Here is a 22,471-nt window from a genome sequence, read left to right on the forward strand (position 1 = left end):
CCCGAGGAGAGGCGCAGCGTTTAAGCCTGGGGCTCCTTAGGGCCACGGCGAGCAGTGCTGTTCCTTACGCGCCCCACGCTCTCCAGCTCGAGCTCGGACTTGGATGGGTCCTCCTGCCCGATAAATGTGGCTGCTGAGGCAGCATTGGCGGTGGCCAGTTCCGCTGCTGCTTCGCGCCAAGTTCGCCTCGGTCCCGGGGCTCTCCTGCCGCTTCTCGGGGCTGCCGCCGCCCTCTCCGTACCCCCTGGCCCTGGCCTTGCGGCGCAGCGACAATGGACAAGATCCTGGAGGGCCTGGTGAGCTCTTCGCACCCGCTGCCCTTAAAGCGGATGATTATACGGAAGGTGGTGGAGTCGGCGGAGCACTGGCTGGACGAGGCGCAGTGCGAGGCCATGTTTGACCTGACGACCCGGCTCATCCTGGAGGGCCAGGACCCTTTTCAGCGGCAGGTGGGACACCAGGTGCTGGAGGCCTACGCACGCTACCACCGACCAGAGTTCGAGTCCTTCTTCAACAAGACCTTTGTGTTGGGCCTACTTCAGCAGGGCTACCATTCGCTGGACAGGAAGGACGTAGCCATCCTGGACTACATTCACAACGGCCTGAAGCTGATCATCAGCTGCCCATCGGTGCTGGACCTCTTCAGCCTGCTGCAGGTAGAGGTGTTACGGATGGTGTGCGAGAGGCCAGAGCCGCAGCTGTGTGCCCGCCTGAGTGACCTCCTGACCGACTTCGTGCAGTGCATCCCCAAGGGGAAATTGTCGATCACCTTCTGTCAGCAGCTGGTTCGGACGATAGGCCACTTCCAGTGTGTGTCCACCCAGGAGAAGGAGCTGCGGGAATATGTCTCCCAGGTGACAAAAGTGAGTAACTTGCTGCAGAACATCTGGAAGGCCGAGCCCTCCACACTGCTGCCTTCCCTGCAAGAAGTTTTTGCAAGCATCTCTTCCACAGGTAAGGCCGTTGTGTTTCAAGAGAATACCTCTTGGAAGTGCAGTATTGCCGCACCTTCACACGCATACAAGCCATGATTGCTTTTCTAGTTTGAAGATATTGATAATGGATACGCTCAGCCAAAATTTTCCCCATCCTATGTAGGCAGTGACTTAAATACCTTAAAAAACAGGCAGCGTTCCCATCAGCAAGATTGAGAACGTCAAGGCCTAAGATCTGGCACTAAAGGTGCTTAATTACCCTGCCTCTGCGGAAGTTATTGAATGCTTTGATGACATGCTGTATAAAGCTTCGGTTTACTAGTGACTAATGGTAGCGTAATAGTGTTTCCCATATTATTATTGTAGTGATTCTTATCATTTTGTGTAATCAGGTTTTTCTCCCTGTTTTGAATTCTCCAGTTTTTGTATTCACAGACTGTGCAGTTGGTTTTATTACTGGACTATCCCAGTTAACTATACAGTGCATTGGCGTTTTCTGTCTACGAGAGTGTGTGTGGAAGGGGATACAGGTGGTAGAATGAGAGAGAAGGGAGGAATATGAGGTCTTAAGTGTTTTTATGTGTTAGCAATTGCATCTGTGAATTGCATCCTGAGAAGGGGGAGGGAGGGCAAGTGATACTTGGTAAGAAAATACTTTCCAACCCAGAAATTTTATCTGTCAATCTACAGTCTTTGTTCAACCTTGGAACTTCCAAGTCTGTAAGTTGTGAGGAATCGGTCCAAAACCATATCTACCTCCTCTATGTCACTTGGTACAGCCGGTCTCCCTGATTAACCACCAGTGGGGACTTTTATCGTAAGAACCAGAAATACGGATATTTTAACAAGCTCCATGCGTTCTGATGAATTAAATATGTTTATGAAAGAATTACCAACAATATATACGCAATGTCTGAGTTAGGTTTTGTTGTTTACATTTTTCTTTGTAATTTTTTTTTGTGTTACCTATCGTGTCATTGCTGTTAAGTTTCCCCAGAACCTTTTCAACTGTAGCAGTAAGGCTCTAATACTGGATTTCTGTACTTTTTATGTAGTTTAAACAAAGTCCCAGAAAATATTCACCTTAATTTCTTTTTGTCGAAGAGATTTAAAAAGTCTTCTTTAGGACAGTGTAACCTGACTACTGTAGTTAATAGTTATAAATTCCTTTGGAGGGTCTAAAGTGGAAATTGAAATGATACTTTGTATTTTTTTCTGATTTCTGTTTTACAGATGAATGTTTTAGCACAACAATAACACAATATTAAAAAATGCAAAAAATAAAGTAACGTACTAAATATAGCAATAGTGAAAAATAGTTTTTATATTGTAATAGTTCTGTCCATGGAACGAGTGGTTATTGCTACTCTTAGTCTATCATTTTTGTAATTTTACTTTCTTTGTATAAGTTAGAGTCTGCCATGAGGTGTAGTATAACTGCTTCCTAAGTTACTAATACCTTTGCTGCAAAATTTTTTTTTTTTTTGGTAAAGTGTTTTCTCTCAATACTTGAACATCCTTGCCATATTCCTTTTTCTTTTTAATTTAAAAAATAGATGCATCATTTGAACCTTCTGTAGCATTGGCAAGCCTTGTGCAGCATATTCCTCTACAGATGATTACAGTTCTCATCAGGAGCCTTACTACGGATCCAAATGTAAAAGATGCAAGTATGACCCAAGCTCTTTGCAGGTACTTCTTCATAGCACTATGAATGGTAATTTGTAGATTTGGGAGGAGATATTTTCAGTTATATTTTGTGGGTATTGAAAGACTTAGTGGAATATTTAAAACTGAAATCATAAAATCAAATATATAACTGTCTAAGGATACATAAGAATTTTTCAAATCAATTGGAATGGGTTTTTCACCCTATTATTTCCCTGATAAGGCATCGGAGTAATTCACAAATCCATTTCCAATTTAGCTTTTTTTTTTTTAATTCTGAAAAAAAACACATATACACTTACTGTACATTCAGGAGTTACTTGGATTATCATAATATTTTACTAATTTCTTGCGCATTATCGTTTCCTGCAACCCTGTTTCTTCCCTCTGGGCTCACTTTTTTCCTAGCTAAGTACATGCTTTACTTTCTTTTTCAACCAGGATATGTGAGTGATATACTCTTCGCCCTTGCCTTTTTGAAATGTCTTTCCCTCCCCACCCGCCAGAGTCTTAAGTAGATAATTTGGCAGGGTACAGAATTCCAATTTGATAGTCATTTTCTTTTAGCAGTACTGCGTGTGCGTTTTTTGTCTGACATCTGTTGTTGCTGGTGTGAAGTTGACTGTCAATCTGATTCTGATTCTCTTGTGGCAGGGCTTCAAACTGGTTTGAACCCCTGCTGAGAATTTGCATTTCTAACAAGCTCCCCACTGAGAATTTACATTTCTAACAAGTGTCCGGGAGGCTATTCCTAAGAATCACCTGGGGATCTTGCTAAAATGTAGATTCTGATTTGGTATATCTAGGGTGGAAATGCAAATCCTCAGCAGGGAACCTGTTAGAAATGCAAATTCTCAGCACTCATGAAGCAGCTCGAAGCCATGATTGGGGTAGTCAGCTTTTCTGGTAGCTTTTATATTTTTTTCTTTATCCTTGAAGTTTTGCAGTTTTATTCTCACGTTTCTAGGTGTAAACTTATTATACTTTGCACTTGCTTGCTTTCATTAATTCAATCATTCATTCATTTATTCAAATCACATGTATTGAACAAGGCAGTGTTAAAAACATCCTTGAACAAAACAAGTAAGAATATCTGCCCAGTTGGGCTTATTTTCTAGTGAGAGGACAATAAGTTAATAGATTTCATTGCTTTGAAGATGCATCCTCATTTCAGAAGTGTGAAAATGTGGAAATGCAGTCGTTGTTATCTTACCTAGTTTAATTGGCAGGACTTTTCCTGTCTTAGTGGTAGTTTATGGAAACTGATTAAGCATCTTAAATTCGATTTGTTTTAGATTTAATACAATAAGTAATGGAGTATGTTGAAAGGGGGATAGAGATTGTTGGAGTGGGACAGTGGCTTGCAATTTTAAATAAAGTGGTTTAGGAAGGCCTCACTGAGAAGGTGACTATACAGTAAAGACGTGAAGAAAATAAAAAATAAACCCTGTAGCTCTCTGAGGGGAAGAGCATCAGTTATGTCTTACAACTCACTGATTTTCTCCTCAAAGATGCCCATCTATAGAGCTTATCCCACTGAGTTTATTTCAATGACTGTATTTTTCTAGTTGAGACTTCCCTGTCTACCTGTTCTTTGTCTCCTGTCTGCCAGTTTTTTTTTTTTTTTTGTAATATTTGGGTAATTGTTTTCCTGTTTTTTTCTGTGTGTGCGTGCATGCGTGTGTGCATGTATAGTAAGTTTACATAAAATGTAAGGATTTGGAACAAAATGGTTTCTGTGCACCTATTACAAAATTATGGTTATGAGGTAAGTATCTATGTTGAGTTCTCAGAAAGCTACACATATACTCTCTAATATACATGTATACTTTCACTGTCTATAATACAAACTGTAGGGACTTTGATTTTCCCACATTTTCTTGCCCTTTTTGCTCCAAAACTTAAAAGCCATTTCTCTTCTAGCTTTTCTTTCTTTTTCCTTTTGCTGCTAAACATAATTGAATCAACTTGCCTGTAACTTGTAGTTGCAATATCTTTTTGCTCGTTCTCTCGTTAAATTCCAGAGATTTGTGAAAGTGCTTTGTATATTGGAGAAATGGCTATATAAACAGGTATTATTGTTCCTGTGTGTGGCTCCTAACCCTTCTGTTTTCAGTTTATGGTGATCTTGTCCTATCTGGTGTCATATGTTTTTATTTTCATCTTTATATCTTTGTATTCACTGTTCTAGAAATTCTAGAACTCCTATGGCGCTATGTTATTAGGATTTTCTTCCTACACATGTTCTTTTTATTTTCCCTTTTCCCTTAACTATCACCTTATCAATTCTGATTTATATGTGGTTGATTTCCAAGTCTTTATATGACGTTCTTATCCTTCGTTTACTCTTAAGAAGCACACTTACCCATCTCTCCATAATGAAACTCCTTCTATGCCCTGTAGCAGCAGCACTACTTTGTCAGTATCACTGCAACAGTGCTTGCGTTTCTTTCTCTTTGGGTTGAATATGTCATAGGAAATTGTATTCCTGTGGATATAGCTGAAAGTGGGATTAAATAATAGCTAACATTTCCCTTTCCATGCCATAAGTCATTTAATACTCACCACAAACTTCTGAGGTAGGTACTGTTGTTGGCCTCCCAACAGCACAAACAGATGTAAGTAATTTTCAGCTCCATCGTTTCTTTCATTCCAGTGAATTAACATAATTAATAGGGTCTTTGGATTCTTTCTTTAAGACATTTCTTAAAATGACCCTTTTCTGTCCAACTACCTCAAAGTTAGACATTCATTGTTTTAACAGAGTTTTCCAGTCGGTCTTTTTGCCAGCAGTGACTTATGTCACTTCTTTGAAAGTCATCCTGACCTGCTTATTTTTCTCCTCTGATCAAGAAGACTAGTGACTTCCACACCTTCATGAATCAAGTGCAAATTCCACTTCTTGGCATTCAGCACTCTTTAAGTAGTCTTAACTTTTTCAGCTTTTTAAAAAACTGTCATATCCCCTTACTTATGAATTTATATTGTTTTCAAAATGTACTTGGAAATTAATTTTTACCTGTTTGTGTTCATGGGAAGATGTGATCCAGTTTGTATTGCATTTTCAGTTTAGTCCACATAATCCTGTTTAACCTATATGTGCCTGAAGTAAGTATTCTTACTTACATGGAAAATATAATCAAATGGGGTCTCTGTTACAAAATAATAGTGTTTATTTTTACCATCCTCACACCCTATACTTTCCCATACTCTGTATTCCCCAAACTGAACACTTACACTTTACTGTCATTTTTTTTTTTTTTTGATTGTTTATACTCTCTCCATGCTATAATCCAGAGGACCACAAATGCATATGCATATGGGGTCCAGGCAGGTAACACTAATAAATGAAATAAGGCCTGGTGTAAGTGAAATAATAGGAAAAGAGAATAGTGGGGAATGTGGTTAACTGAGGTATACAAGCGCCTTCTAAAATACAAAGCTTATACCCAACTCTAAATGTCTACTGCCACAGAAGAATTTGATCCCAGTTTTGTTTGATCTGATTTTTTAAAAGAAGCTGAAATTTAGTTTTCTACTTGAAATTTCTCAATATTTAAAACACTGGGACAAATAAGACTAGGCTGGATCAACCCTGAATCTGCCATTTAAAAGTGAAAATTGGTCTTATTCTCCATAAATTAAGATTAAATCCATCTTGTGGCTTTTTATAATATTGCCGGTTTTAATGTTAAGGTTTTAAAGTTGTATGCAGTTTCTTAACTACAGAAAGAAATGGTTTCATTTATTCAACAAATATGAACTGCTTAGTACTAGTTGTTGTTGGTGTCATCGAATTGCTTCTGACTCATAGTGACCCTACAGGACAGAGTAGAACCACCCCAGAAGGTTTCCAAGGCTGTAATCTTTACGGAAGCAAATTGCCACATCTTTCTCTCGTAGAGTGACTGGTGAGTTCAAACCACCAACCTTTCGGTTAGCAACTGAGTCCTTAACCACTACACCACCAGGGTGCCTTCCCTCTAACTAGACATTTTGTCAAATGCTGGGGATTCAAATATAAGTCAAGTAAGGAAAGCAAGATCACTGCTCTTGAACTCACAGTCTTATGGAGCAGATAAGACAAAAAAAGTAGATAAATTACAACTATAATTAAGTGTTCTTTAAATAAATTAGTACATCAGAGTTAAGTAAAGTGTTCTTAGAATTCAAACTAGTAGGAATCAATACATAGTTTATTGTATGGAATACAGTACCTATGATTACTGTATGATCATAGATATAAATCCTTGTGACATGCCTGTGCCTGAAAAGATTTGAACATACTCAAACCCAATCAAACTGAAGCAGAACCAAAACATAATTCAAGTGTACCAAAAAATATTACATTGCATTTCATTCTGTTGAGACCTTAGTTAAAATAAAGTACCACTGTTTGTACGGAAACCCTGGTGGCATAGTGGTTAAGTGCTACGGCTGTTAACCAAAAGGTCTACAGTTTGAATCTACCAGGCCTTCCTTGGAAACTTTATGGGGCAGTTCTACTCTGTCCTATAGGGTCGCTGTGACTCAGAATCGACTTGATGGCAACAGGTTTGGTTCTTTGGTTTGGTTTATTAATTACATGACTTTTGAAAAATTTTCTAACTTTTCTTGCCAGTTTGAGGGCAGAAAACTTATCTTACTAGCCATTACATTCCCATTGCCCAACACAGCAAAAAACCCAAACCAAACCAGTCGCTGTCAAATTGATTCCGACCCATCGAGTTCCTGGGCAGTGCAAACAGTTAAGCATTCAACTACTAACCAAAAGGTTGGCAGTTTGAGCCCACCCAGAGGCGCCTGGAGAGAAAGGCCCGGTGATCTGCTTTCAAAAGGTCACAGCTTTGAAAAACCTATGGAGCGCAGTTCTACTCTGCGATACCTGGGGTCACCACATACATTTAACACAGTACCTGGTATATAACACGTACTCAGATCAGGGCTGTGAACCAGTTCAGCCATTGCTAATAAGTGAAACTGGAACAGACCTGAATTTTTAAAATTTGGGTGACCCGGAACCATAACTGAAGCGGGAAAAATTACAGTTAGAAGCCTTAGAATGGGAGACTCAGAAGAGGTGTGGTATGCCTTTTCAGGAGCCTGATGCCTGAGAGTGGATTATTGCCGGGACTGAGAAGAGTGACTCACATTCAAAGCAGTACGCTGCCCTTGTTTTCTAAGAAGGAGATTAGATTTCTAGCAGGGCTTGACCCCGTAATTTTTCCCATTCTGGTTACGGTTCTGGTTCACCCAAATTTAAAAATTTGGGTTTCTTCCCGTGTTGCTTCCTCGGTCTTGATTAAACTGGTTTGAAGCCCTGACTCAAATATTTATTGAGTGAAGAGCCTCAAGTTTGTGTTATCTCTAACATGATGTTGCTTCAAGGTGGCCTTGAGATTGGGTTCACATGGAATGAGGAAAGAATGGAGGCATATGAGATGGGGAGCCAGAAATGGAGAGGATAGAGGAAAAGGCTGGCTGAGTGATGAGGAATGATGAAAAACCATAGCCAAATGGAAATTTCCGCTGTGCCTACTGACACCCTTGACCAGTGCTTCCCTTAGACCTGAGCAAAAAGGAGACTCTGGCCTCTGATGGTGCCACTCCCCACATTACAGAGAGTTCACAGAACAAGATGTGCCCATGCATACCCCTCCTCTAGACCACATTGTTTCTGTATATGTTTATTTATTTTCTTTTAAACAAAAATAGTACAATGTTGAGTGGTTTGTTACTTTTTTTTCTTTTTTAATTCAACATCTCATATCTTTTCATGTAGATTCATATAGACCTACCTCAGCCTTTAAAACTTTATGTATTGTCCCATAGAGTCAGTATCATAGTATATTTAGCAGTTTTCTTGTTAATGGGCATTTAGGGTGTTTGCAGTTTTTCCGTATGGAAACAATGCTGCAGTGAATATATTCCTTGTATAAGCAAGTATACCTCTACTTTCCTATTCCATGTATATATAGTGGCCACAACCTTATGACCATTAGCAGTTGGAAAATGTAGAACAGCTCTCGGGGACTACTTTAATGAATTATAACCACTGTTGGGAGATGGCCAGAAAAACAAGAAAAAAAAAATTGGGTGGTGAATGGAGGGAACATACAGATAACTTTTAGTTGACATGCATTTTGGACTTTGGGACCACTCTAAACATCTGATGGAACAATTTAATCATAAAACCAAAAACTTAAATAAAGGTAATACCCTGGTGTTTGTGTAGATACTTATAACATAGCTGTTGTGGGGGAAAAAACATCAATTTTTTAGAAGCCAGCCCTTTTAACATGGTAGTTGCTCTTTTGATAGCATATTTATGTAGTATTTATATCTGACATTTTGTACAGTTAAGGGGTTTCTTGTAATATGTTAGTATTTGGTGGAAGAGAAGAATTCATAATGAGTACTTCTGTGTTCTGTATTTGCTCATATAATCTTTATGGCAGCCCTGTAAAATAACCATGTTTATCTGTAATCACAGATGAGGAAACTGGGATACAGAGAGGTTAAATAATTTGCATACATATTTAGGGTACCCCAGCTAAGCAGTAGGCTACTAACTGATAGATAGAGATTTGAACCCACCAAAAGCTCCACAGGAGAAAAGACCTGGCAGCCTGCTCCCGTAAAGATTACAGGCTAGGAAACCCTATGGGGCGGTTCTACTCTGTCATATAGGGTTGCTGTGAGTCAGAATCGACTTGATGGCACACAACAACAAAAAGCTAATAAATGAGGAATTCAGATTTTAAGGTCAGACTACTCTGACTTCAAAAATCCATTTTTTTAAGTAATGGACTATGTATTTATCTAATAGAATATAGAATATGATACAATAATATTTATACTGTTTTCTTAGTATATAATCTTAAAAATTAGGTTACCGAATCAAATAATATGAGCATTTTGACCCAGTTGCTTTCCAGAAGAGTTATACCAGTCATCATTGTGGTGGTTGTCTAATTTTAGGGACAGTCTTCATCAGACCCCATGTTACTTTGTCTTTTTTCTGTTAGACTGGGTTGATATTCAAGAAGAAAAACACTCATTAATGCAAATTGAGGCCATCAGGGTATTTGTACACTTAGTGCCCTTTCTGTGTTTGAAGTTGCCATTTGTTGTTTTCATATAATAAGATTTTGAAAGGGATAGAGACCTGTTTCACAACTTAAAATATAGTCTGTTAATAGTGTATTTCGTATTAGACTCTCACCCTCTAGGAAGGAGAAATCTTGAATGCTATCTATGTGTTATTACAAATGTCTACACTTGATCTGGCCTTCTTAGAGTAAATTTGCCTAAATAAGTTCTTGATATGACTGTATAGCATAAATTTTAAATTTTGTGTTTCTGCAACATGATTTATCAGAAATCCTTTTTGATGGAAATATATTAAATATAAGAGACAATCAACTCTCAAAATTGGAAATTCCTTGAGAAACAAGCACCCATCACACTGATTTTTCCATCTTGGGCAGTGCCATTTACAAGCAAAGTCAGTAAATATTGAGTCACAAAGTGAGCGATGATATACTGTAACTCTTGCTATTCCTAACTAATGTTGAAAATATTTTCAATACTGATAGTTCTGTTTTCCTTCAATTTTCAGAATGATTGACTGGCTGTCCTGGCCACTGGCTCAGCATGTGGATACATGGGTGGTTGCACTACTGAAAGGCCTGGCAGCTGTCCAGAAGTTTACTATTTTGATAGATGTTACTTTGCTGAAAATAGAACTGGTAAGTGGAGATGTATAAATTTATTAGAATATATGGACTCAAGTAGTCAGTCTTTTTAATTTGAGGTTGTTAAAGGTAAAGCTGTATACATCTAACTTTGAATGTGTTCTTGTATTTTTGTTTTGAATAATTTAAATGGGATTTAGAAATAAAAAATGCCACTGAAGTATAGGTAATTAAGATAATTTTGGACTGTTTTCACATATTGAACATAAAAACATACTCCACTCACTCTGTCTTTAATTGCCCATAATCAAACTTAGACCACCATCATGCTACCAAAACTACTTTTGACACCAGTGCTCTCTAACATCGCTAATCCGGGGTTCATTTCTAAGGCCTGTCAACAGCAATTGTCCAGTCCCTCTTAAAACACTTTCCTGACTTGGTTTCTAAGACACTATGTTTTTGTTATTATGTGCCATTGAGTCAGTTCCAACTCATAGCTACCCCAGTACGAGAGAACGAAACACTGCACGGTCCTGCACCATCCTCACAGTCATTGCTCTGTTTGAGCCATTGTTGCAGCCACTGTGTCAGTTCAGCACGTTGAGGGTCTTTGTCTTTTGTGCCGGCCCTCTACTTTACCAGGTGTGATGTCCATCTCTAGGGACTGGTCACTCCTGGTAACGTGTCCTAAGTATGTGAGACAAAGTCTGGCCATCTTTGCTTCTAAGGAACATTCTGGCTGTACTCCTTAGAGAACAGATTTGTTCGTTCTTCTGGCAGTCCCTGGTATATTCAGTATTCTTTGCCAACACCATAATTCAAAAGCATCAATTCTCCTCCAGTCTTCATTACTCACTGTCCAGCTTTCATATGCATTTGAGGTGATTGAAAATATCATGGCTTCAGTCAGGTGCACCTTAGTTCTCAAAGTGACATCTTTGCTTTTTCACACTTTAAAGAGGTCTTTTTTTTTTTTTGCATTTGCCCAATGCACTATATTGTTTGGTTTCTTGACTGCTGCTTCCGTGGGCGTTGATTATGGATCCAAGTAAAATGAAATCCTTGACGAATTTAATCTTTTCTCCGGTTATCATGATGTTGCTTATTGGTCCAGTTGTAAGGATTTTTGTTTTACGTTGGGGTGTAATCTGTACTGAACGCTATAGTCTTTGATCTTCATCAGTAAGTGCTTCAAGTCCTCTTTACTTTCAGCAAGCAGGATTGTGTCATCTGCATATCACAGGTTGTTAATGAGTCTTCCTCTAATCCTGATGCTGCTTTCTTCTTCATAGAGTCCAGTTTCTTGGATTATTTGCTCAGCATATAATTGTACGGTGAAAGGATACAACCCTAACCATACTTTTCTTGATTTTAAACCACTCATTATCCCTTTGTTCTGCTTGAAGGACTTCCTCCTGGTCTGTGTTCACATTTTGCATGAGCACAATTAAGTGTTCTGGAATTTCCATTTTTTTGCAGTGTGATCCGTAATTTGTTATGATCCACATAGTCAAATGCCTTACATAGTCAATGAAACACAGGTAAACATCTTGGTATTTACTGCTTTTAACCAAGATCCAGCTGACATCAGCAATGGTATCCCTCGCTCCACATCCTCTTCCGAATCCGGCTTGAATTTCTGGCAATCCCCTGTTGATGTACTGCTGTAACCATTTTTGAATTATCTTCAGGAAAACTTTACTTGCATGTGATGTTAATGATATTGTTCAACGATTTCCACATTCCATTAAACCACCTTTCTTTGGAATGGGAGCAAATACGAGCCTCTTCCAGTCACTTAGCCAAGTAGCCGTCTTGGAAATTTCTTGGCGTAGATGAATAAGTGCTTCCAGCATTGCATTCCTTTGTTAAAACATCTCAATTGGTTTTCCATCAATTCTTGGAGCCTTGATTTTTGACAATGCTTTTGGTGCAACTTGGGCTTTTTCGTCAGTACCATTAGTTCTTGATCATATGCTGCCTCTGGAAATAGTTGAAGATTGACCTGTCCTTTTTTGTGCAGTGAGTCTGTGTATTCCTTCCATGTTCTTTTGATGCTTCTTGCGTTCAATATTTTGTCCATAGGGTCCTTTAATACTGGAACTTGAAACTTGAGTTTTTTCTTCAAATTTTCAGCTTGAGAAATGCTGAGCATACTCTCCCCTTTTGGTTTTCTACCTCCAGGATTTTTGTACATGTCATTATAATACTTTGTCTTCTTGAGCTACCCTTGGAAATCTTCTCAACAGAACAGAAGATTTATGCTTTACTTTTACTTCATCATTTCTTCCGTTTGCTTTCTCTAGCTACTCAAAGATCAAAAGCAAGTTTTGGAGTGTCTTCTGACATCCATTTTGGTTTTTTCTTTCTTTCCTGTGTTTTTAATGATCTATTGCTTTCTTCACGTATGATGTCCTTGATGACACCCCACAACTCTTCTGGTCTTCAGTCATTAGTGTTCGATGTATCAAATCCATTCTTGAGATGTCCTCTATATTCAGATGGAATATACGCAACGTTGTACTTTGGCTCTCGTGAACTTGTATTAATTTTCTTCAGCTTCAACTTGAACTTGCATGTGAGTGATTGATGGTCTGTTCCTCAGTCGCCCCCTGACCTTTTTCTGACTGGTAATATTGAACTTCTCTATCATCTCTTTGCACAGATGAGGTCAATATGATTCCTGTGCATTCCATTCGGCGACATCCATGTGTATCCTCGCCTTTTATGTTGTTGAAAAAAGCTATCTCTATCACCAAGGCCATATTTTCTAACTACTCTTCCTTCTTCTTTAGTTCCAACTTCTACATTCCAATCACCAGTAATTATCAGTGCATCTTGATTTTGTGTTTGATCAGTTTGAAACTGCTTGTCTGTCAGTTTGTCATGCTGTGGCAGCTTGCGTGGTGCTGTAATGCTGGAAGCTGTGCCACTGGTATTTCAGATACCTGCATGGGTTACCCATGTGGAGAGGTTGCAGCAGAGCTTCCAGACTAAAACAGACTACAGGAGGAAGGACTTGGGGATCTACGTCTAAAGAGACCCTATGCTCTCTTGATTTTTGTTGTAGTTCATTGGCATCGCGGTTTCCTGTGGATCTAACTTTAAATTGCCTTAGAATTCAGCCTTTGGACTACTTTCTTCTCAATCTGTATGTACAGTATAGGTGTCCCATGGCTTTAAATAACTTCTTAAGTTAATGATTGTCAGATTTATATTTCTAGTCTGTTACTTTTTCTTGAACTCTAAACTCAGGTACCTAACTGCCTATATTTAGATGTTCATACTTGGATTGGAAACCCTGGTAGCAGAGTGGTTAAGAGTTCGGCCGCTAACCAAAAGGTTGGCAGGTCAAATCCACCACCTGCTCCTTGGAAACCCTTTGGGGCAGTTCTGCTCTCTTCCATAGGGTCGCTATGAGTCAGAATCAACTCGATGGCAATGAGTTGGTTTGGTTTGTGTTTGGATCACGCATTCAACTTATCCAAAATCTAACCTCTGATTTATTTCCCTCCCATATTAATAAATGTCTTGCCCCTATTGATAAATAGCTACTCCATCCTTCCACTTGCTCAGGCCAAAAACTTTGGAGTCGTTGTTACTTTTCATTCTTACTCAGCCCATATCCAACAAATCCTATTGACTTTATTTTCAAAATATATCCGGGATTTCACCACTTTTCACCATTACCTCACTGTTGTCCTCATCCAAAGTTATTACTTCTCTCTTCACTGATAGTGTAGCATTTCCGCTTCTGTCATTGGTGCCCCAAGTAGCACATAAGACCCTATAGGATCTGGCCCACTGCTCCTTCTTTGATCTCATCTTAGACTGTTCTTCCCCTACTCTTTTGTGCTTTAATGACAGTCTCCACACCAAGCTGGAGGCCTCACGGCCTTCATAGTACTCTTTGCCCTGCTTGTAATGCTCTTCTTCCAGGTATCTGGCAGGCTTACTCTCCCTTCCCTTCAGTTCTCTAATCAGATGACACCTGTCATGACATGTGGGGTTTTTTTCTTTTTTTTTTTTAACAAAACACCCTACTTTAAATGGCACTGGTTAAGAACTCAGCTGCTGACTGAAAGGTTAGCTGCTCTTTGCAAACCCTATGGGGCAGTCAGAATCAGCTCGACGGCAACAGGTTTAAAATGGCAGACTCTTTTGCCAGCCAGCATTCCCTATTCATCATGCCCTGCTTTATATTTCTTTATAACTTTTTGTCTCCACCCACCCTCCATAAGATAATCCCTGTGAGATCAAAAAAAATTTTTTTAATCTAGTGTTGTATTCCCTGTACCTGGGGAAACCCTGGTGGCGTAGTGGTTAAGTGCTATGGCTGCTAACCAAGAGGTTGGCAGTTCAGATCCGCCAGGCGCTCCTTCGAAACTCTGTGGGGCAGCTCTACTCTGTCCTATAGGGTTGCTATGAGTCGGAATCGACTCGACGGCAGTCGGTTTTTTATAGCAGTAATCAGCATTTGTAGATGTTCAATATGTATTTGTCAAATAAATGGAATCAGTAATGGACCAGGAAGCTACCTCTTTTGTAAACATGCTTTGACAGGTTTTCATTTGATCAGCAAGTTTTAAGGGTTGGTTTGGCCGTTATATTCCTCTTGTTCTCTGCTGTGTTGTTATTTCCCAACTTTCTCCCTCCCGCAAAGTTTAATAGTGTATGTTAGATAAAACTATCCAGGAAGGGGGACATTCACATAAATAATTTATGGCCCTAGGAAAATAACCACTGACTGGAACTGGATTTCTCTACAAATTCTAAGATGGATGTCTTGTCTCGTTTTGAAGGTTTTTAATCGACTTTGGTTTCCTCTTGTGAGACCTGGTGCTCTTGCAGTTCTTTCTCATATGCTGCTCAGTTTTCAGCATTCTCCGGAGGCTTTCCACTTGGTGAGTTATGACACACTCTTTCTACATTGTAAAAGCCTTTTTAAAAAAGTTTGTTTCAATATTGAGTCACGTTTATATACAGTGAAAAGATTATAGGTTAGTCCTAAATCTAACTATTTTCATGTAGCTTTATGATTTCTTAGAAAATTGAAGTCATGGGATTTCCCTCTGTGGCTTATATTTTCCCCATATTATGTGTCTCACCAACTTGCTCCACCTGCAAGCACTACCAGTAATTGAAAGTTACTGCTCTCCATATGAGATGTCACTGAAGCGGCCTGTTGCTCGCATGAAGAGTACAGAAGGGAAAAAATGGTTGAAAACCACTGACTGCTTTAGAATTCGTAAAGCACAAAGAACATCAGTCTTTGCTTTATAGCCCTATTTTTTTTTTACTGGCATTTGATTATCAGTTATTGAAGGTGAGAATGTCAGAATGTTATTTAGGGAACCACTTTGTTTTCTGTTAGGGCATGACAGGAAGGCAGGACTAGAAAATCCTACTCCCAGACCCAGTGCCATCAAGTCGATTCTGACTCATAGCGACCCTATCGGACAGAGTAGAACTGCCCCCATAGAGTTTCCAAAGGAGTGCCTGGCGGATTCAAACTGCCAACGCTTTGGTTAGCAGCCGTAGCACTTAACCACTACGCCACCAGGGTTTCCAAAAATCTTACTAGTACACCCAAAATATAAAAACCTTAGGGATACCGACTCACAATGACAAAATTCAGAAGAGACTGAAGAACCTCGAAATTCTAATTGTTAAATATTAGCCTAGGAGAACCAGGCATTTATATAGGCTGCTCAGTGCTTCATTTCCACTGGAGGAAAACCTGCAGGTTTTTTAGTAAACAAATCTTACTGACATTATCACGTAGAATGAGTGATTTCTCCAGTTGATTTGTCTAATTTCTGTGAGCTTGATCATCAAGTGATAGCATTGTATATCTGAGTTCTGCAGGTAACTGATTTCACCCTTTTATACAAACAAAACTCAAACATGAGCTAATAAAGCAAAGTCATCCAAGGAAAAAAAAAAGCATCAACTGTTTGTTCCTGGCTTCAGACACCATCATGTAGAGGCCATTTGAGAATAATGACTTATTTTCAGAATTTCTAGGAAAGAGATTCTCTAACATGATTTAGTCATCCATTCCTGGGTTTATGGCTCTTCACACTGAGGGCATTCTTTAATCTCTGATTAGTCATTTATTCTATACGCCACACCTATCTCTTTGCTCACAATTGTTTTGAAAGGTGGAAGACACGTCCTTACCACGTATTGCTTTTTTTCTGAAATAAGTAGTTGAAATATTAAATGGTTTACTTGGAAATATTGGCTTATTCAGTACACAAGAATTAAATCATTTCTTTAAAGAACAGTTAGATCTGAAATTGCAAGCTGTGATCTGGCTTAGTAAAGCCTAAAAACAAACGCCTAATTACTGTCTAAATACTGTGTGTAGCATGACCTGCTACTTAACTAAAAATAACTTGGGCATCTAGTGGTAGATCATGTGGTAGTGAAATCACCTATAACTCCAAATAACTCAGGGAAGGGGTTGAGCAGTCTGCAATCAGCAGCATTATTAATCGTTGTATATTTAGAGTATTTTAGAGCAAGCCGAGATCGATATTATAATGCGTGTTATTGTGGATGAAGTGTCTTTTTATAATGCTTCTTACAAGTGGAAAAAAAAATTAAAAAAAAAAAAAGCTACAGAATTTTACAGAAGATAAAAATAATGGAGAAAGAAAAGAAAATATTAAAGCTTCTGATCAAATAAATCACATTCCCTCAAAAAGTAACAAATTCAGTCACTATTACAATAATGTGTGGAAGCATTTTAGATTTGTTCATTAAAAAAATCAACTTTCAAGCATTTAGAAAGTAGCAGCCTTCTTGGAAGTGGATCTGTATGATTTTAAAAATTTAGTCTTGTTTCTCTATAATATCAACTATTTAGAGTGTAGTAGTAGACAACTATATAACCTGAATACAAAGACCAAGTCTATACTAGGAGAGCTTTTGGGAGATTGGAAATTGTAAAGTTAATAATTGTTTTTTAAATCCTTTCCTCTTTTTTTCCTGTCTCTTTTCCTCCCACCCCCACTCTGAGTGAAGGAAAATTGTGGATTTCTGAGTATTTTAGCAAAAAAGGAGAGTATCTGATAAATTTGGCTTCATGGGACAGAATTATAATTCTGATTTGCTTAGAAATGTGGAGATGACAAGTAGAGTGAATTTGCTAGGAACTATTAGTTTTGTGGTCAAATCAATACATTTGATAGAAGTAACATTAAAGTAGAGCACAAGCCAAAATGTGATTTATCTATGATCTCAAACATTAAAGTAAATCCAGACAGAAGCAGAATGGGAATAGTAGCATTAATTAAAACATGATCATTCTTTTAGAGGGAAGGAGAGTGAGTTGATTGAGATACTATAGTAATTGCTGTTAGGTGGTACAACTGTGGAGCTATAACTTTGCTTTTACTGTAAGTTAATAACCAGAAAATGTTCTACAAATAGAACATAATCAGATGCCTTTTACCCAGGGCTTTGAACCTGTTCTTCCCGGTTCAGTCATGGCTGATGAAGCAAAATTGGAACAGTCCCAAATTTTTATAACTTGAGTGAACTGGAACAGGAAAAATTATAGGTCGAAGCCCTGGAATGGGAGACGCAGAAGAGGCATTGTGAGCCCTTTCAGGAGCCTGATGCATGAAACTGGATTATTGGCAGGACTGGAGAGTGACACACATTCAAAGCAGCTTGATCGGCCACCATGTTTGACCGGGACACTACTGTTTCTGACTCTTCAAAATTCCATGGGCAAGAGATTTGGTTGCTGTGCAATGTGTAGGCTGCCCTTGTTTTCTAAAAGGGAGATTAGATTTCCAGTGGGGCGTCAACTAGTCTTTTTTTCCATTCCAATTATTCCAGCTCACCCAAATTTTAAAAATTCGGGTCTGTTACGGTTTCGCTTCCTTGGCCGTGACCGAATCAGGAAGAACCAGTTCAAAGCCCTGCTTTTACCATAAGTGTAAATGTGTAGTATCAGATTATAGTTAATAAGCTGAAACAAGTACTGCAGAGTCAGTGCTAATGGAATGAGCCATTTTTGCAAAGTAGAATTAGTTTCTTTTTATAAATGCCTTTTAAATATATGATCAGTTCTGTATTAGGTGACTTTTTAAACTAATTTTATAATGAAAGAAGATTGTGCCGATTGTCATTACTAATAGTTTTCTACATGCTTATAAGCAATGAATGTGCATAGTAGATTTTCCTTTTTGTTTTTAACTTCAGTGCCTTGAAAATAATAGAAGTTTCTGATTCCCTTTACTCTTAGAACCATCTCCTCATTTTGGGGGTAGAGAGTAGGAGTAGTTGGTAAAGATAATCACTCTAGAATAAAACGCAGCTCCTGTACTTAACTAAGAGAAAGGTAATCCTTTTGCCTGGGCTGTGATTGTAGTTAAATGTACGACATTTCTAAGACTTTCTGAATGTAGACTTTAATTAAAGTGCAAAGTATGTATAATTCTTTCAAGTGAAAAATTTTAAATTCGCACTAGATGGAGCTCTTAAGCTAATTTTAAGTTCATCTTTTAAGTTTGTTCCTCGTTGACTGATCTGGTAAATGTAATAGCCCATTTTCAACATAAAGCATTTCTTAGAACAGCAGCAATGACTAAGATTACTATTTTGTACCTTAGTTTTGTTCTGGATGAAGTATAAGGATGAGGAGAGGGATCCTATATGAAATTACAATTGTAGTAAAACCTGCGAGAGCCGGAACCTGTGTAAGGCGGAAACCTGTCAGAGGAGGAAAACTCAAATGTTTTCCCTTGAAGCAAGCTATAGAATAGTGGTAAGACTGCACCCTGTCAATGGCAGAAAACTTGGAAAAACAAAGCAGTCCCGTCTAGTTCCGGCCCTCATAAGTTTCACTGTATCTGTGACTTTGAAAACGAAATTTATCTTGGTATTCTAGAAATTTTTAACCCCAAAGCTTTTTTAGCAGAGCTCTGACTGAACATGCGTAGTATCTGCTGATTGTATAATATTTGCGTTCCATTTGTGGGCTAGAGAATTTGTTGCCAATCTGTAAAAATGAAGAAACCTACCTTTTTTTTCTCTCCAGATTGTTCCTCATGTAGTTGATTTGGTTCACTCTTTCAAAAGTGATGGCCTGCCTTCCAGTACAGCCTTCTTAGTGCAGTTGACAGAATTGATACACTGTATGATGTACCATTATTCTGGATTTCCAGACCTCTATGAGCCTATTCTGGAGGCGATAAAGGTATGATGATAGGCTCTTAGATACCGTGGTGCTGCAGAGCATGATGTGTGAGCATGGATAGAGTGAAACCTTCCTGAAGCCAGCGGTTTGACTTACTGCTTTATGGTCATACACTCTTTGCTTGAAAAATGCAGTTGTAATCAGGTTTCATTAATATTTATGGGGTAATCGCATTCTTGGAGCCCTGGTGATGTAGTGGTTAAGAGCTATAGCAGCTAACTGAAAGCTCGGCAGTTAAATCCGCCAGCCACTCCTTGGAAACCCTATGAGGCAGTTCTGCTTTGTCCTGCAAGGTCATTACGAGTCGGAATTGACTCAACAGCAGCGGGTTTGGTTTTTCAAAATCCCTTTGTTATTTGCTATTACCATTCTAAATTAATAACCTTTTTTCTTCAGTTTTATAATGTATCAATTATAAGATGTGTTTGAATTTTTAACAGCTGTTTTAAAAATGCTACATTAAGTGGATTCATACATCAAAGTTGCATTCCAATTTTAGAAGTATTAAAATACGTAAAATATACCTTAGAATCAGGGAAATTCAGTTTAATGCGATATTTTATTTTGCTTTCTTTCCCTGTTTTTTATTCCATTTTGCTATGGGTGGTTTGTGAATGTCTATATTTCATAAAATTGTATTTGGATTATTTGTGCACTTATCCTGTTTTTCAACTTTGTATAGGCAGTGGATCCTAAAACCACAGATTCTATTCATGTTGAAGAATGAGTTAAAATAAGCACAATAAGTTATATCAAAAGAGGCTGAACCAGACTTAAACATAAATTATTAGATATCAGTTCTATTAATAATGTTCCTTTTTGAGGTCTGAAATACAATATGAAGGCCTCATTACCTTTACTTTTTCTATATCTGAAATGGATCAAAAACGTGTTTTTTTTTTTACTGTATGGTTAGCTAAATTAACCTGATTTTGGTTGTGCCCAGAGCACAAGACTATTCAGTAGTTAGTGTGTCTCCACTGGCATGACACTTCAGAAATACATGTCTTTATATCAGACAGGGCTTTAACAGTAATGTTAATATGTTTCTAATTTGTCACTACGTCCATAAATGAAGGCCATTGTTAGTAATAGATTAACATCTTAGAGTTCTTTAGTACTTTGTATGTTGAAAATTCTAGTCACTCAAGTAGGCGAAGCAAGGGGATTGATCACTCTTAGTCCAATAGAAACACTTTCTATTAGTGTCAACAAAAATTTTAGTAGATTGAAAATCCTCCAGAAAATGTTTGTTTCCCAAAGTCTAAGGTCTAAGCCTAAGCAGTTAGCAGTTCAGAAAAACCTTAATGGTTTTATAAACTTTCCTTATTCTCCCAGTGCACCACTCATGCTTGAAATCAATTACGCTAAAAATTTTCTCATGCTTCACGAAGTATAGAAAACATCTGTATCTTGTAATTTTTACACGATTAAACATTCAGTTTTATTTTTCAGAATCAGAAGTTCGTGTTCCGATGGTTGCATTTTTCATTTCCTAATCACTTTGGGGGTTGTATTTCTAAGGTTAACACTGAGTAAATATTAGTAATAAATGAAAAGGAGACATTTCTTACCTCTACTACAAATTTTGAAAGCAAATTGTGTAGCTTATTTGTATGCTGATTTCAGTTCTCATTCTACTGCCTTTAAATAGCACTGCAATATATTCTCTGATCTCAGAGTTTCATAAACATTTTGCTGACAGATAAGATAGACAAAATATGACTTGGATTTCTGGCTCTGAAGTATCTTTCAACTGGATAAACTCTGCTTTTAAGAGATACTTAATTTTGTCATGCAGTATAATTTGATTTCTTATAATTGGCCAAGTACTGTCGATGATTTCAAAACTAAGTGGGAAAGCTTAAATGTCAGTGGTATTAGTAACTATGGTATTAGTTAATTTAAAAACCAAGGAAGTTTTTACTCTAAACTGTTTTTCCTCTATGGTCTGTAGGATTTTCCTAAGCCCAGTGAAGAGAAGATTAAGTTGATTCTCAGCCAAAGTGCCTGGACTTCCCAATCCAACTCTTTGGCATCTTGCTTGTCTAGACTTTCTGGAAAATCTGAAACTGGGAAAACTGGTCTGATTAACCTAGGAAATACGTGTTATATGAACAGTGTTATACAAGCCTTGTTTATGGCCACAGAGTAAGTTCAAATTTCAACCTTTTTGTTTTAATTATAGAAATTGATGCATGTAGGTGAAATTTAAGATGGTGGGTTTGCCTTTACATTATTTCTTCTAAATAGCAGAAATGCTAATATTTTCACAGAATTGCCATATTCAGAAATGAAACTTTTAGTGCTCAGAAACTATTAAAATGTTTATAACTTCCATAAATTCTGTTTTATTATTTATGTTATGTATTACATACAGAATGCCATTACCTTTTTAATTACTCTGACTTGATCTTTATTAGCATAAGAAGGAGGTTGTTTGAGCCTGTTTCAAAGATTTTAAGTTATTATCCTATAAAAAGTTTAAATTATCCCATTAGACAGTATATATATTTTTAACATATTTTTTTTTTGAGTGGTTATGTTTAGTTTTACTGCTTGTAGGTATTTTGGTGATTATCAGATCAACAGCTTCTTTGTTACTGTTTTAAGAAGTTTAAAAGTCATGATACAAAAGCTGAATAATTGGTAACTTTTTCTAAAAAATGTATTTTTTTTTGCCATCCCCCATCTGATCAATTCCAACTCATGGCAACCCCCAATGTATCAGAGTAGAACCGTGCTCCATATGGTTTCGAATGGTTGATTTTTAAGACGTAAATCACCAGGGCTTTCTTCCCAGGTGCCCCTGGGTGGACTTGAACCTCCAACCAAGCAGCCAAGTGCATTAACTGTACTACCCAGAGACCCCAAAAATAAGTATATGCAGTGTGTATACATTTAAAGTTTTGTATATCACACGCAAGATAAATTTTCTACCACTTTTAAGC

The 22,471-nt window shown here is 37.9% G+C and overlaps 1 protein-coding gene across 1 annotated transcript in view; it reads left to right on the forward strand.

Moving 5' to 3' along the window:
• Positions 1-272: 272 nt before the first annotated feature.
• USP38 (ubiquitin specific peptidase 38) overlaps positions 273-22,471 on the forward strand; it is a 41,438-nt gene continuing 19,239 nt past the window's right edge. The window contains exons 1-6 of the mRNA XM_003417504.4: positions 273-954; positions 2,492-2,627; positions 10,225-10,354; positions 15,106-15,207; positions 19,362-19,520; positions 21,478-21,671. Coding sequence (XP_003417552.3) covers positions 273-954; positions 2,492-2,627; positions 10,225-10,354; positions 15,106-15,207; positions 19,362-19,520; positions 21,478-21,671 — 1,403 coding nt within the window. The remainder of the gene's footprint in view (positions 955-2,491; positions 2,628-10,224; positions 10,355-15,105; positions 15,208-19,361; positions 19,521-21,477; positions 21,672-22,471) is intronic.

This window comes from Loxodonta africana, chromosome 13, assembly GCF_030014295.1.
Source record: "Loxodonta africana isolate mLoxAfr1 chromosome 13, mLoxAfr1.hap2, whole genome shotgun sequence".
In the NCBI taxonomy this organism is placed as follows: Eukaryota; Metazoa; Chordata; class Mammalia; order Proboscidea; family Elephantidae; genus Loxodonta; species Loxodonta africana.